Source organism: Pelecanus crispus, chromosome Z, assembly GCF_030463565.1.
Source record: "Pelecanus crispus isolate bPelCri1 chromosome Z, bPelCri1.pri, whole genome shotgun sequence".
In the NCBI taxonomy this organism is placed as follows: Eukaryota; Metazoa; Chordata; class Aves; order Pelecaniformes; family Pelecanidae; genus Pelecanus; species Pelecanus crispus.
Genome location: NC_134676.1, coordinates 11,413,550 through 11,427,154, shown reverse-complemented (window position 1 = coordinate 11,427,154; position 13,605 = coordinate 11,413,550). Strand labels below are relative to the sequence as shown.

Genomic DNA, 13,605 nt, shown 5'->3' with positions numbered 1-13,605 from the left:
AGATGACTTCAAGCCTAAAGTAAGTTTCCACTTGGGAAGGTACAAAGAACTGTGGGAAAACACTGTTAAAAGGACAAGCTGACTAGTTTTTATGCCCTACCCCAACATGAAACTGCAGGTACACCACCACAGACAAGACACCCCTCTTATCCAGCCTGGCCTCATAGCCTCACCCTTACACTCTCATTGCCTCTTGGTCATAGAATCATTTAGGTTGGAAAAGACCTTTAAGATCATCACGTCCAACTGTTAACCTAGCACTGCCAAGTCCACCACTAAACCATATCCCCAAGCACCACATCTACACATCTTTTAAATACCTCCAGGGATGGGGACTCAACCACTTCCCTGGGCAGCCTGTTCCAGTGCTTGACAACCCTTTCCAAGAAGAAATATTTCCTAATATCCAATCTAAACCTTCCCTGGTGCAACTTGAGGCCATTTCCTCTCGCCCTATTGCTTGTTACTTGGGAGAAGAGCCCAACACCCACCTCACTACACCCTCCTTTCAGGCAGTCGTAGAGAGCGATAAGGTCTCCCCTCAGCCTCCTTTCCTCCAGAATAAACAACCCCAGTTCCCTCAGCCGCTCCTCACAAGCCCTGTGCTCCAGACCCTTCACCAGCTTTGTTGCCCTTCTCTGGACACGCTCCAGCACCTCAATGTCTTTCTTGTACCAAGGGGCCCAAAACTGGACACAGTATTCCAGGTGCAGCCTCACCAGTGCCGAGTACAGGGGGACAATCACCTCCCTGCTCCTGCTGGCCACACTATTCCTCATACAAGCCAGGATGCTGTTGGCCTTCTTGGCCACCTGGGCACACTGCTGGCTCATGTTCAGCTGGCTCATATTCACCAACACCCCCAGGTCCTTTTTGGCCAGGCAGCTTTCCAGCCACTCTTCCCCAAGCCTGTAGAGTTGCATGGGGTTGTTGTGACCCAAGTGCAGGACCCGGCACTTGGCCTTGTTAAACCCCATACAGTTGGCCTCGGCCCATCGGTCCAGCCTGTCCAGATCCCTGTGTAGAGCCTCCTGACCCTCCAGCAGATCAACACTCCTGACTAACTTGATGTGGTCTGCAAACTTCCTGAGGACACACTCAATCCCCTCATCCAGATCATTGATAAAGATATTAAACAGAACTGACCCCAATACTGAGGCCTGGGGAACACCACTTGTGACCAGTGGTGTTAAGTGGAGTTAACTCCATTCAGCTTCAGCCCCGCAGTACAGGAGCTCCCAGCTTACCTCTGGTCACCACTGCAGCCAGGAGCTTCACCCCACAACCCTTGCAAACACCTGCCAGCCCAGCAGCCTGCCCCTGCCCTGCAGCCCCTCCTTTCCTACAAAGCTCCCCCTACCCCAAAACCACCTGATTTGTCCTCCCACCCTGGCTATCATGGGACTGAGGTTGCTTTTCTCCAGATGAGGAGGTGCTAAGCAAGACAGAGGTGGGCAGGATTTCTCATCTTTTAAACAGCCAGTTCCTCCCCTCTTGGAAACTTTTAGAACAAGATGGGGCAAATAGTCTCCTCCAAAGTGAGCAGAAACAAAGACCAAGGTGGGTTTAGGCATAACAGAAGAGGGAGCAAGAGAAATCATAGAAAGACAGGCAGGAAATAGCAGAAAATTCAGCTTTGGGAAAATACCAGCTAACACATGCAAGGAAAATGATCCATAGCAGAGATATTCAAAGGGAAGCAGAAATCTGGGAAAAATTAATGCCCACAGCAGCAATTGCAGGGGGACAGTGAGCAGGCAGGGCTTTGAAACCAAGCACTACCAAGACGGAAGCTCTACCTCGGGCAGATCCCACCTCTGCAGAAGGGAGGAGGTGCTGCCCTGCTGCTCTGTGGACATGACTGTGCCCAAGGGAGTCTTCAGAGATGATCCTGAGCCCCAGGGAGCTTGGTCACACCATCTGCACATGGTATGGATAAAAGGGTTAACTGGCCAGGGCTCAGCAAGAGGAGAGGTCCTTTGTTTTTCTCCCCTCCTTTCAATTTTACAAAACTGTCTGTTGCTGAGGCATCGGAGCTACTTCTGGAAGAAGTTAGAATTAAATTCCTCCATCTCCTAGCCTGGGTGACAGGAGCAACCTCAGGCTTCTGGTCGTTGAAACCAACACTGTAATTGCTTGTGTCACAGCCTTGCTCCATCCACATGTGCTGACTCTGCCCTTAAAAGCCAAGTTGCAGGTCAGTTCGTGTCTCTACTGTCAAGCAACTGCTTGGTGTCCTCCACAGGCACGGTGGTGAGTGCCAGGGCTGCAAGAGGGCCATCAGCTGGGTTAAACTGGCATCACCCTAACTGAGTTATGTGGTATCCTCTGAACTGCCATCCCGCCTGGAAAATGCTGCTCAGGCAGAGCTCAGGCAGCTCCTGACAGACACTGTGCAGGGTCTGGTGGGCATAAAGTGGGAGATAAGAGCCTGGCCAAAGCCAGTAAAATACATCTATCTCATGACTCACTTTATCATCAGGCTTCATCAAGAAGGAGGTTTGTGCAAGAGGAAGGGGTGGATTTAAAACCATACTGCACAAAGCCCTCAAAAATGCTCTGAGGACCAAAGCTGGAGCTGGCTGCTAGGGCTGGGACCAAGGGGTGTCTCTAGCTCCAGCACCTGCAGCCACCCCTGCCTCTCTGCACTAGCTGCTCCAGAGTAGAGGTGACACCATCCCCTTTGCATGCCGGGAAACAGGCGGCGAACCCAGCAACCTCTCCTCCCCACTCACACGGTGACAGAAGGTTGCGACTGCTTAGGAAGGACGACGCACCAGAGCTTGCAAATGCATGTTCTGGGGCGGTTTCTCTGCTCTCCAAGCTGACTTCCAGCTGGAGACACGTGTCTGTGCTTGTCCCCAAGGCAGACGGCAGCAGTAGAGGCATCCTCTGGTGCCGCTCCCTGCCAGCAGAGCATGGCAAAGCATCAGAGTGACAGCCTCCGGGGACAAGCGAGCAATTTACTCACCACGCATGGACAAGTGCTTGCCTTCCTTGCTGAAATCCAGCAGGCAAGCCACTGATTAGTGTCACTCTTCCTGGCTGCCTCAAGGCAGACACCCAGCCTGCTGGAACTCTGATGAGAACCCACCAGCTCATCGCACACACGCTCACCACTAAGACCTAGGTCGCACGCAGGCTTGAGGAGGAGGAAGCAATTGCATGCAAGTCCCTACCATTGCCCTCTCCATCCCAGCGCCTCTTTTCCAGTGCAAGCCCTGGCTCCATCTACTGCTTTTGAACACCCACCACCAGCTGATTCCAGCATGGCCTGAGCAACAGGGAAAAAGGAAGCTTGAAGTCTGTTTCTCCTCACACATCCACCAGCTGACCTGTTGCTCCAGCCCCCATGCATTACTGCCAGTGACAGCAGAGGCAGGAGGAACTCAGCTGGACTCCTCCAAGGCAGGGATGGAGCAGGGTGAGCTGTTGCAGGGCCAGCACTTAGGAGAAAAGCATCTTCAGCTTGACAACTCAGCAAATTTGATCTGGAACTGGCAAGAGAGAATAAATGTAAAGCCTTTAAATGTCATCTCAGGGGTTCAGCTGCCATAAGAACTAGAGACAGACAGACAGATAAGCACACTCTGCATTGCACAGAGAACCAGATGCCCTGCTTTGGTCTACGCAGAGTATTTACTAATGTGTCCCGCAGCTGGCATGAGCTGTCAGCAACTGAAGAAATCTGTTTTTCTGCCACCAGCTCTGCCTCTGGGACCTGAAGGAAATCCCAAAGCTACTCCAGGTTTCAGTTCCCCCTCTTTGCAGGCAATGCTGCTTCCTGCAACCCTGGGTCATGGCAAGGTTAAAGGCTGGCCCTGGTAACGTACTATAGCAAGCAGCCTTGGGGAACCCTCCAAGCCTGAATGCAGATGTGCAATAAGCAAAACATCTTGTTTGGGTCCTAGACCTAAACACAGGTCAGACCATCCCAATTCCTATTGTAAGAGGGTAAGTCAAAATCATCAACCCACTTTCTTTGCCATGGACACCTCTGACCTGGGCAAGTCACACCATCTTCTCCTCCCTCCCTTTGGTAACGCTGGGGAGATAGCAAGCCCACCGGCGCACAACTGGCTCTCCCCTATGCATAAGGCAGCCCTGCTTGGAAAAAACAGCCCTGCTGGCCTGACTGCAGGTACAGATGTGCCAAAACTAGGAAGCAAAAATACCACATGCCCTTGACATCAAGGACCCACCATGGCTGTTGCAGAAGTTACTCTTCATCCTTGCTTTGCAGAGGAGCAAGCTAGGGTGAACCTGAAGTTGCTGAAGCAAAGAGGGCTGGGGTGCAGCAGATGTGTCTATACAGCAAAAAGCACTGTGCAGTACCACGGGATGGAGCATCAATGATCCCCTTCCCAGTCCTCATCCCATCTAGACAAGCCCCAAGAACTTGGTGCGTCTCAGCATTGCTGGGAGAGGGTAACACACACCAAACTGGAGCCCAGCAAGCAGGGTGCACAGATGGGAAATGGTTAATGGCAGCTTGCTGGACTTCTAGAAGATAGATTCCTTCACTGGGAGCCCCCAGGCACACACCCAGAATGTCCTGTAACACTTGGGTTTCACAGACCCCAAACTGCATATTCTCCAGGCAAAAAATCTCAACTGCAGCCAAAAAGGGGGAGCCCCAAAAATGTTCTGGGAGTTGGGACGTACAGAAATGTCCCATCAAAAGGGCAAGGGGTTTCTGCCAGGTGGCATAGCATACCAGTGGCATGGCCAAAGCTATTGTTCAGCCAATATGCTCCCTCCTGCATAGATTTCAGTATTAACCAGTGCTCTGTGGCCCGTCACAGTACTTACTTTCATGCACGAAATAAAAACTAGACTCGCCAACATACCCAATGGGCCTGTCAAACTAATCACGTTAGGAGGACTGGAAACACACCAGCAGCAAGGGCTGGCCCCTGCTCCAGAGCCCTTGCAGAAATCATGCATCCAGGAGATGGAAAAGCCTCTGTCGTTCCCGGAACCAGGTCAATAAAAGCACAGACAACTCCATCCAGAGAGAGACTTTTTTATGAATCACAAGAAAGAGCAGCTTCAGCTCCCCCAGCTGCAAATAGGTAGGCAGGCACAAAGAGCCAGCACAGAAACGTGTCTGTGCAACACGTGTGGGGAATCAGCCGCCCCACACATGTCCGGGGTATGGGGCAAGAGGAAACTGCTCCGAACCATGGCGCGGGAGAGCTGTGAAAAACAGCGACTGCTGATCAGTGCGACCTCTCCCACCTCCCCAGCCGGGTTCCCAAATCAAACAGCCGCCCACCAATACAGGCGTTTAGCATGCTGGGGAAAGAGAACAAGCTAGGCAAAGATTTCAAAGCTGAGCAATCCCAGGCAGCTTTGAAGGGCTTCATATTCAGGGAGCAAGAATAACACATAGTTTTGGAGCAAAAAATCCAAAACGCATTTCATCCAGAACAAAGCCATTCCCTCCCCAAACCCATAGCTATTTGTGGGTGCATCTTTGCTATAACACTGTTATTTCTAGAGCTCTTTGCTAAGTGAGAAGCCTGGAGAACTGGACAGAGCTTTTTTTGATTGAATCTCAGAGCAGCAGCAGTGTTTTGTTCTCTCTCATTCTTTTTAATGTATTTATTTTTCAAGCCCTTAGTTCAGATGCACAGAGGAGGGTAAATCACACATTGGCAAAGTCTGGCACAGGCTGCCTGCCCTTTGCATCCGAGAAGCATGTTCTAACCACAGGAGAGGATGTGTCCTCATTATCACCAGCATTTTTTAGGCCATGGACAAACGGACCACAGCACAGAGAGTGTACCTATATTCCAAGCAGACACAAGCTTGTTTTATTTTATATAATATTGTTTAATTTCACAAGCAAATGCTCACACCTGGCCCCGAGGAATCCAGCCCAGCCTGCCTTCTCCAAGCATGCTGGCAGCAGCAACAGATCCCTCCTTCTGCATTGCCTAGCTTGCAAACTCCAGCAATGGGAACTTTACACCTCACAGAGATGATCCCATGCAGCGTGCAATAGTTGCTGTGCCTGCATGGGATTCGGGCAGGGATCAGCCTGGCTCATCCACAGCTGTGCTGCTGGACGTTTGCAAAGCCCATAGCAGTGAGACACCTTTGTAGTCACCCTGAAAGAAGCTATTTCTGTAGCAAAGAAAATGCAGCAGTCAAAAAGCAACTATCTTCTCTACCTCCACATCCACCACCTAAAATATGCCACCATGGCACCCCAAAATGCAGAGTGCCCCCCCCCGCCCAGCACTGGGAAGCCAAGCCAGGTGGGTCAGCACTGCAGATCCATGGCAGGGTCCTACAAGTTAGTACATCCAGTCTCCCAGTTATTCTCACCCATGCTCCCAGAGACTGGGAAGGCCACCAGAGACCACTAGAAGTAGGAAAATACCAGGCTGCAACTTTGTAAACAAAATGCATTCACTGGCTTAACACCGACATAATTAAAAGCAGGCACATCCCTCGGTAATTGCTAGCACAGGGATGTGCCTGGTTGTGTGTGTTTGCTTTACAGGGCCTGTGATGCTACCTACAGAAGCAAAGCTGGCCACCGGTCCCTCTGAAGAGCAAGGCTGCGCACAGCACTGAAGAAACATGCAGCTGACCCTGCCTTGCCCAGAGGATCTCCTTCTCTCCCCATCAAAACAGGAATAACAGTAGATCCTTCCTCCCAGGGAGGTCTGAGCCATCTACTGCTACTCCCATAGGTGAGCATCACCCTCAGGGGACACTTGGATGCTGAGGGGACAGATTCAAACCCTCCTGGCAATTCAGAAGGCTCTAACAGTGGTGGGGACCTCAGCCCTGATGGAGGAGAGGATGCTTACGCTCACTCATGCTGGGAATGACAGCAGGCCCTGCTCTCCATGCTCATCCACCAGCCAACTCCCCAGCTCCACCTGGCTCCTACTGGCTCTTAGCATCACTGGTGGGAACGGGCAACTCACGCTGTCTTCTCCGTGCGGGGAGGAGTGAACTGATTCAACAAACACCAATTGACTTGATGGATAAAAAGCAGGGAGTGAGAACAGCCCCAGAACAGCCCCCAAACAGCCCCCAGTCCTTCCTCTCGGACAGGGACCAACCACCCCACCACCCAGGTTTGGGACAACAGAGGTCTGGGCTCTGAGTCACTTCCAGCATTGGTGCAAAGCCTCCCCAGCAGCCTCTCCCCCTCACCCAGCATTTCTTGTGCTGCTTCCCCCGCCAGTTCCCCCCCTCACAGGGTGTGTTGCATAGTATTTAAATGCAACCAGGTCCAGGCAAGCAAGATTTCAGTTGATCCCATGTCCCCTCTGTAAGGCAACGCTGAGAGAGGGGTCACGATCCCTCCACCAGCTGCTGCAAACACAGCCGTGAATACAGTACAGCAGCATTTATTGCAAACTCTTCCAGCCTTCCTCCTCCAGCTTCCCCTGAGCAGGGAGCAGCAGAAAGCAATCCCCCGGAGAAAAGAGAGAGGAGATTTCCCACATAATGGGCACTAGTATTAATTCTTCCATCTGCTGCAGCTTTCCTTTCATTCTATGACTTTATGAACATATGAAAAGCATTCGATGCTGGCAGCAGCCCCGGAGGGCATCACAAGTCACCTGAGGGAAAACAGCTTCTTCCAGTGCTGGCGTCCAGGCTGCCTCCCAGATGGAGGGTGGCAGCCCCAGCCGTGTACAGCCACACTGCCCAGACAGCTCACAGCCACGCCGCCGGATCAGCGGTGCCTCAAGAGGGCTTCGATGACATCTTTAGGGTGTCACGGCTAATTAGAGCCCTGACTATACCCTCTAATTAGGCAACACCTTCAGACAAATCACCCTCTCCTCTTCAAACCATGTCACGCCTTCGGATACGATTCCTAATTGACTTAAAAGTAGACTCAGCACTTCTTGTCGGACCTCCTTCCACTTCACAAGGCATTTCAAAATAAATAAACCCCTGGTCCTCAGCCCTGGCTCACAAACCAGCTGGGGAGCAGCGCCCTCACATCCGCAATGGCACGCACCCGCATGGCTGGACACAAACCCTCCGTCAGAGGTACAAAGCAAACACACTGACACAGCAGCATCGTCCTCCTCTGATCTCTCATTTCTAGCCATCCTAGTGCTACTTTCAACAACAGTCAGCAAAGCCTTCTCTAGGAGAACAAGAGTATTTGCAATGCGTCAGTGTCCTACTAAAAATATTGCCTGGGGGCTTGCGAGAGAAGTGGTGCTCCAGCAAAGGAGCTTGGTATCTGGCGACAGAAGGCATTAAAAAACCTAACCATTTAGAAATTAATATGCCAGAATGTTATCAAGCATCAACATTTCAATCCAGAAGCTTGATTTCTGTTTTCATTAAGTAATGAATAAACTGAAACGATCTGAATGTTTTCAGTTTCCCACTAGCACAGAATCTTAAGTAGATAGGCAAAAAAAACCCCACCATCAAAACTGCTAACATGCTGGACAAAAACTATCAAAATTCATAGAAGATAAATATTGAGTCCTTCCAAGCCTGCTATGAGAACAATGTCTCTTTATTTGCTTTTCACAAGGTTTGTTATAACAAGAGAGAGAGACTCCAGTATACAGCGTTTTAATATACATACATGCATTCACAGCTGGAATAATAGATTTTAAGGACAGAAGACAATATTACAGCTGAATATATGCAGAAATGCATAAACTTACCTTCACAAACACATTCTTTGCACCCTACCCAGATATATACATGGACACATATGTATAATACACACACACCCCACACACACCATGTTTCAGATCGATCAGAACCATTCATTAAATCAGACTCTCTAAAGTTTCTGCTGCTTTGGGAAAACATGACCCTGAGGAGACATCACGCGTGAACTTAACATCCAGCAGAAAATGAAACCATAACACACTTTATCTTGAAAGGCAGCCCTGAATCTAACTTAATCCCTGCTCTGGACAATGCCTCTGGAGAGGCATTAAAACCATGCTAGGTGTTTTCCCGGATTTCCCAAATTCCCTGGAGACTCCCTGGCACTCTAGCTGTGTCCGTCTCCTCCTCGGTTCGGAGGTGTTTCCAGCTGAGCGCTCCCATCCTTACTCCTGCTGCTCCCACGGCTGGTGACACATGGATCCAATGGAGCAGCATCTGGAGAGCTGTGTCCTATGCTTGCCGCAGGGCGAGCTACCCCGGGGCAGCCCTTGGGGTTTAACACTCGGATCCCTACAAAATGTGCAGGGGGATGATGTACGGGCGTGAAGGGTCAAGAGCGGCTTTGCATCCTCCATCCCCATCCCCAACAAAGGGATTCCAGCAGATCTCGTGCCCCCTAGTGTCATCCTGGCGAACGGACCGGCACCGGGCACCGGCACTGGCACCGGGTACCACCTGGCCCAGGCAGTGCCCTTACTTATCGCACAGTAAAGCCGGCGCTGTGTCCTGCTGGTACCAACAGCACAATTAAATGCCATTCCCAACAGTTCAGGTGAAGGGCAGCGCGAGCTCACTGGCCCTCCTGAGCACCCCTGGGGCAGCAATAGCCCCCCAAGCGTCCCCGTGCCCGGCACAGTGCCACCTCCGTTAACGTTCCCGCAGAGCCTCAGCAAGATCTGCCCCACCGGCAGATAGCCCAAGCAGTGTCCCTGGCGAGGGGCCAAGAGGAGGAGGCAGAGAGCATCTGCGGTGGACACTGTCCAGAATACAACTCCTCCTAAAAATAGATGGTCCCTGGAAGGGCACGGCCCTTCCAGCTAATGGGAGCTCTCGGTGCTAGGAGCTCAGGGTTTGAGATGGCAAAACTTCAAAGCGCATGAATCCAAGACACCACTGCCTTTGCACAGTCTCCTTTTCTTCCCCTTGAGAGCACCTGTGGCATCGAGCTCTGTCTACTGCACAAGAAGCAATGCACAAAACCAGCCCAGATCCCAGCATCCCTGCCTGCTAGCCTGCTCTGACCAAGTGACAAGATCCAGCATCTCCTGGGAAAATGCCCATGCTGGCTGCAATACTAATGGGTACAACTGGGACCGGACCCCGCACACAGAGCACCTAAACAAGAGGCGTGTGCTGGACAGGAGCACAGGAAATGTGCGTTGAGCCCGTGCACGTGCCTGAGTTTCTCCATCTGTCCAGCAACCCCAATGCAGCTTGCCCTCTCTTATTTTGCCCATCCCTCCTCGTTCAACTATTAGCTCGTGTGGGGAGAGGCACCCCACAGACAGCACCTAGAGCACCAGCCCCCTCCAGCATGTGCTAGCAGCATGCAAGCAAACCTTGGCAACTCATCACCAAAATTTGGAGGAATTCTCCCCAGGGCACTGACCTGGGTATGCTGCTTTCTTCTGCAACACCAAGCAGGGACTATAGCTTAGAATAATGGGGAAGTAACTCAGTTCAGTGCTGACAAAGCATCACAAGCCCCAGCGGGGTGGGAGGGGAGGAGGTGTCCTTCCCTCACGCTGCCATGCCTGGTATACATCATGTTTAGGGCCAGGCATACGTCACCAACACAAAATGGACAAATTGGAGGGATTTCAGAAAAACGAGCGACAAAAATGATCAGGAGGCAGAAGGGATTGATTTACAAGGGGAGATTAAAAGAGCCGTGATCAGTCTAGCTGGGCTGAGCAAGTACTGACAGAAGCCGTTGGATGCTAATCTGCAAATGGGATGAAAACGATATGGGAAGGAATAATTTAGCATCTTCAGCAGTAATGGGATGAAATTAAGGGGAACTCGGGGCTGAGTAGGTAGGGGGAGAAAAAAAAAAAAAAAAACCCAACCCAAAATAAAACTCCTTTCCTAGTTGTGCGTGACTGTCTCTATCAAAACACAGAAAGTCCCCAAATATCTTTCCGCCTAGGACAAGCACCCTTGGGAGCAGCCATGCCTCGGTGCCTAAGAAGGGGTGCACACACACAAATGCATGCACACACACAGAGCCCTTTCCCACCCCTGACTCACACTCAGGAAAGCTGCAGGGCCTCCACATTAACCCGAGAGGATGGAGACTTCATGCTTGCAGGAAAGCAGCGGAGAGCAAAGGCTAAAACCACTGGGAGCGGTGGGAAGGTCCCTGCAAAAGGATGCCTTTGCTCTCCCAGGTCTTCACGGGGGAAAGGTGCTGAGACGGCTTCCTGCAAAGTCGCAGGAGTGAGCTCAGCTGCAAGCACTCAGATATTTACACACAAACAGCACATTACTCAGCAACTCCCATTTGTCAGGCGTAATGGCAGCGGCAGCAATAATAAACGACAAAGCCGAGAGACAGGCTCCCCAGACGCACACCCAGCCCCAGACTGAGCTGGAGCAGGATGCATTCCTCCAGCTTGCTGGGGAATTAATTGAGAGTGGCTAGGAGCTGGGGCTTGCACCCACAAAACTCCTGCTGCCGGCTTCGGAGAGTCGGCCACGTCTCCGAAAGCTGAGCCTTGGCTGCACAGTTATTTGTACGTGTACGTGCATCACAAGATTTGTGGCTCCAAGAGGTACCGGGGCTTCTTCCTTCCCAAGTCCAGGAGGTGCTGAGCACCTTCCATGGGGATGGGAACACAGCACCTCAGCAGGATCAGCTCCTCTCAAGGTAAATCAGACCAAAGATAATGCACGATCCTCAGATCATGGCTTGGCCTGCTCTGACAACAGGCTCTGATAAAGTTATCCTAAAGAGCTGTTATAAAGAAGTGTGCCAGGCACGGGGCTCTCATTTCCAAAGCACAGCCTGTCTCAGAAAAGTCCACTGTCCCCAGTGAGCCCTGATCCCAGGACCTGTTCGCAGCAAGATGCCCGGTCGGACACAAGCATCCCTTGCGTATCTCCAGCCATCACGGCAAAGCTCTAACTCCTCACGGAGGGGCAGGGCAGGGAGCAGGGAGCAAGAACGGCTGCTCCCACATATTTGCACGTTTCACAGGAAGCAGCCAGTGTCCCTGCCTCGCTGCCTGCACACACAGCCGGCAGGACCGACAAGCAGTTGTGTGCAGGTCCCATCCCTCACAGAGGTAAACAACATGCGTGCCCTGAGAGTGGGCACGGTCGGAGTTAAAATAGCAAAATCCTAGCAGAAGGCAGCAAGTTCCTGAGCAAAAAGCAGTCTGAGGAAAGGACCTCCTGGACTATCCCACAAATTAAAACACAAAGAGATGTGAAAAAGAAATAAAATAGCTTTGCAGGCAATCCCCTTTCCCCAACCTGCGCTCTGTACAGACCTTACACATGGGCCTGTAAGTGTGGGGTGGGGAAGAAAGGGGCTTTCCAAAAGACTGGAAGCAGAAGTGCCTATCTTTATACCAAAAAAGTTTAGTGGGTTAAGAAACAACTGCCAGAGGAGCCAGGGAAGCCAAAACATGCAGACCAGGTTCCGTCCCCAGCGAAGGCAGCACAAATTAGTTCATGCGCCGGTTGGAGTCCCAATCTTGTTTTAAGATTGCAATGGGGGAAGTCACCAAGATCTGGAAATGTCAGGGAGTTTGTGCAGCACAGGGATCGGTGTGTATTATGCAATTCTGGAAAGCAGCCCTCGTACTCACGCTCGGGATGAACTGCCTAGCCCAGGGAGAGCTGTTCCACAGAAGCGCCAAGCAGACGCTTTTCTTATAAAATCGCACCCCCTTCTCAAAAAAAAAAAAAAAAAAAAAAGGAAAATAATAATTAAAAAAAATCGGCACTGCCACAGCAGAGGTAAGGGCAGGTTGCGCCTTTGGAGAAATGAAGAAAAAGTCTGCTCTCCCGCCCAGGAAATCCACGGGCTCCGGTTTACAAAGAGCCACCCCGCAACCTCGGCTCCAGCCCCTGCAGCAGGCAGGAGGGCTCATCCCTCTCCCAGCCTTCATCAAGCTGATGCCGCTCGCAGCGGCCGCGATGCCCTCCCCGCCGCGGACCCGCTGCCCCGGGGGGGGGGTGCGGGGACGCCCCAACCCCGTGCCCCCCATCCCTCGCCGCCGGGAACGCCCGGCCGGGGCGCAGGGGCGGACACAGACGCACGACGGAGCAGGAAAGTAAGTTGCCCAAATTGTTTCCACGCGGGCTTCGCCCCTGCCCCGGCGGGGCGGGGGGCGGAGGGGCGGCCCACGGCGGGGCGCGGACACGCGTGGGCGCGCTGGGGAAAGGTGCGCGGGGGTGGGGTGGGGGGGTGGAACGAGCGTTCCCGCCCCCCCCCCCCCTTTTCGCCTCCCAGAAAGGCAGCGGCGCTTCGGCGGAGGGCACCGGGGCTCGCCTCCGCTGACCCCCGCGCCCACCCGCCGCCTCCTCCTCCGTCCCGCGGGTGGGGGGGTCACCCCGCACCGCCCTCCGGCCCCGGCCGCCCGGTACTCACGGCGCCCTCCTCGCCGCCGCTCCCGGCGCTACCCCATGCAACCACCGGCTGCTTCTGCACCGGCTCGGGGGCTATAAGCTCTTTTAAACTCCAGCACATAACCCATGTGACCGCAGAAGCCACTGGTAAGGAGCGCCGGGGAGCCAGCGATGAGCTCAGCCCGCACCCCCCGGCACAGCGCCGCGGACGCGCTCCCGGCCCCGCCGCGCGCACCCGCCCCACGCCCGCACACACACACACACACACACACACGCACAGACACACGCGCACACTCACCCCCCCCCCCCCCCCCCAAACACACACCCCCACGCGCGCCCTGGCAC

The 13,605-nt window shown here is 52.9% G+C and overlaps 1 protein-coding gene across 1 annotated transcript in view; it reads right to left on the bottom strand.

Moving 5' to 3' along the window:
• The window catches only part of CNTFR (ciliary neurotrophic factor receptor), a 213,807-nt gene extending 200,426 nt beyond the window's left edge, over nucleotides 1–13,381 (bottom strand). Inside the window, exon 1 of the mRNA XM_075726950.1 lies at nucleotides 13,283–13,381. Within this exon, the coding sequence (XP_075583065.1) occupies nucleotides 13,283–13,381 (99 nt within the window). The remainder of the gene's footprint in view (nucleotides 1–13,282) is intronic.
• Between the last annotated feature and the right edge of the window lie 224 nt (nucleotides 13,382–13,605).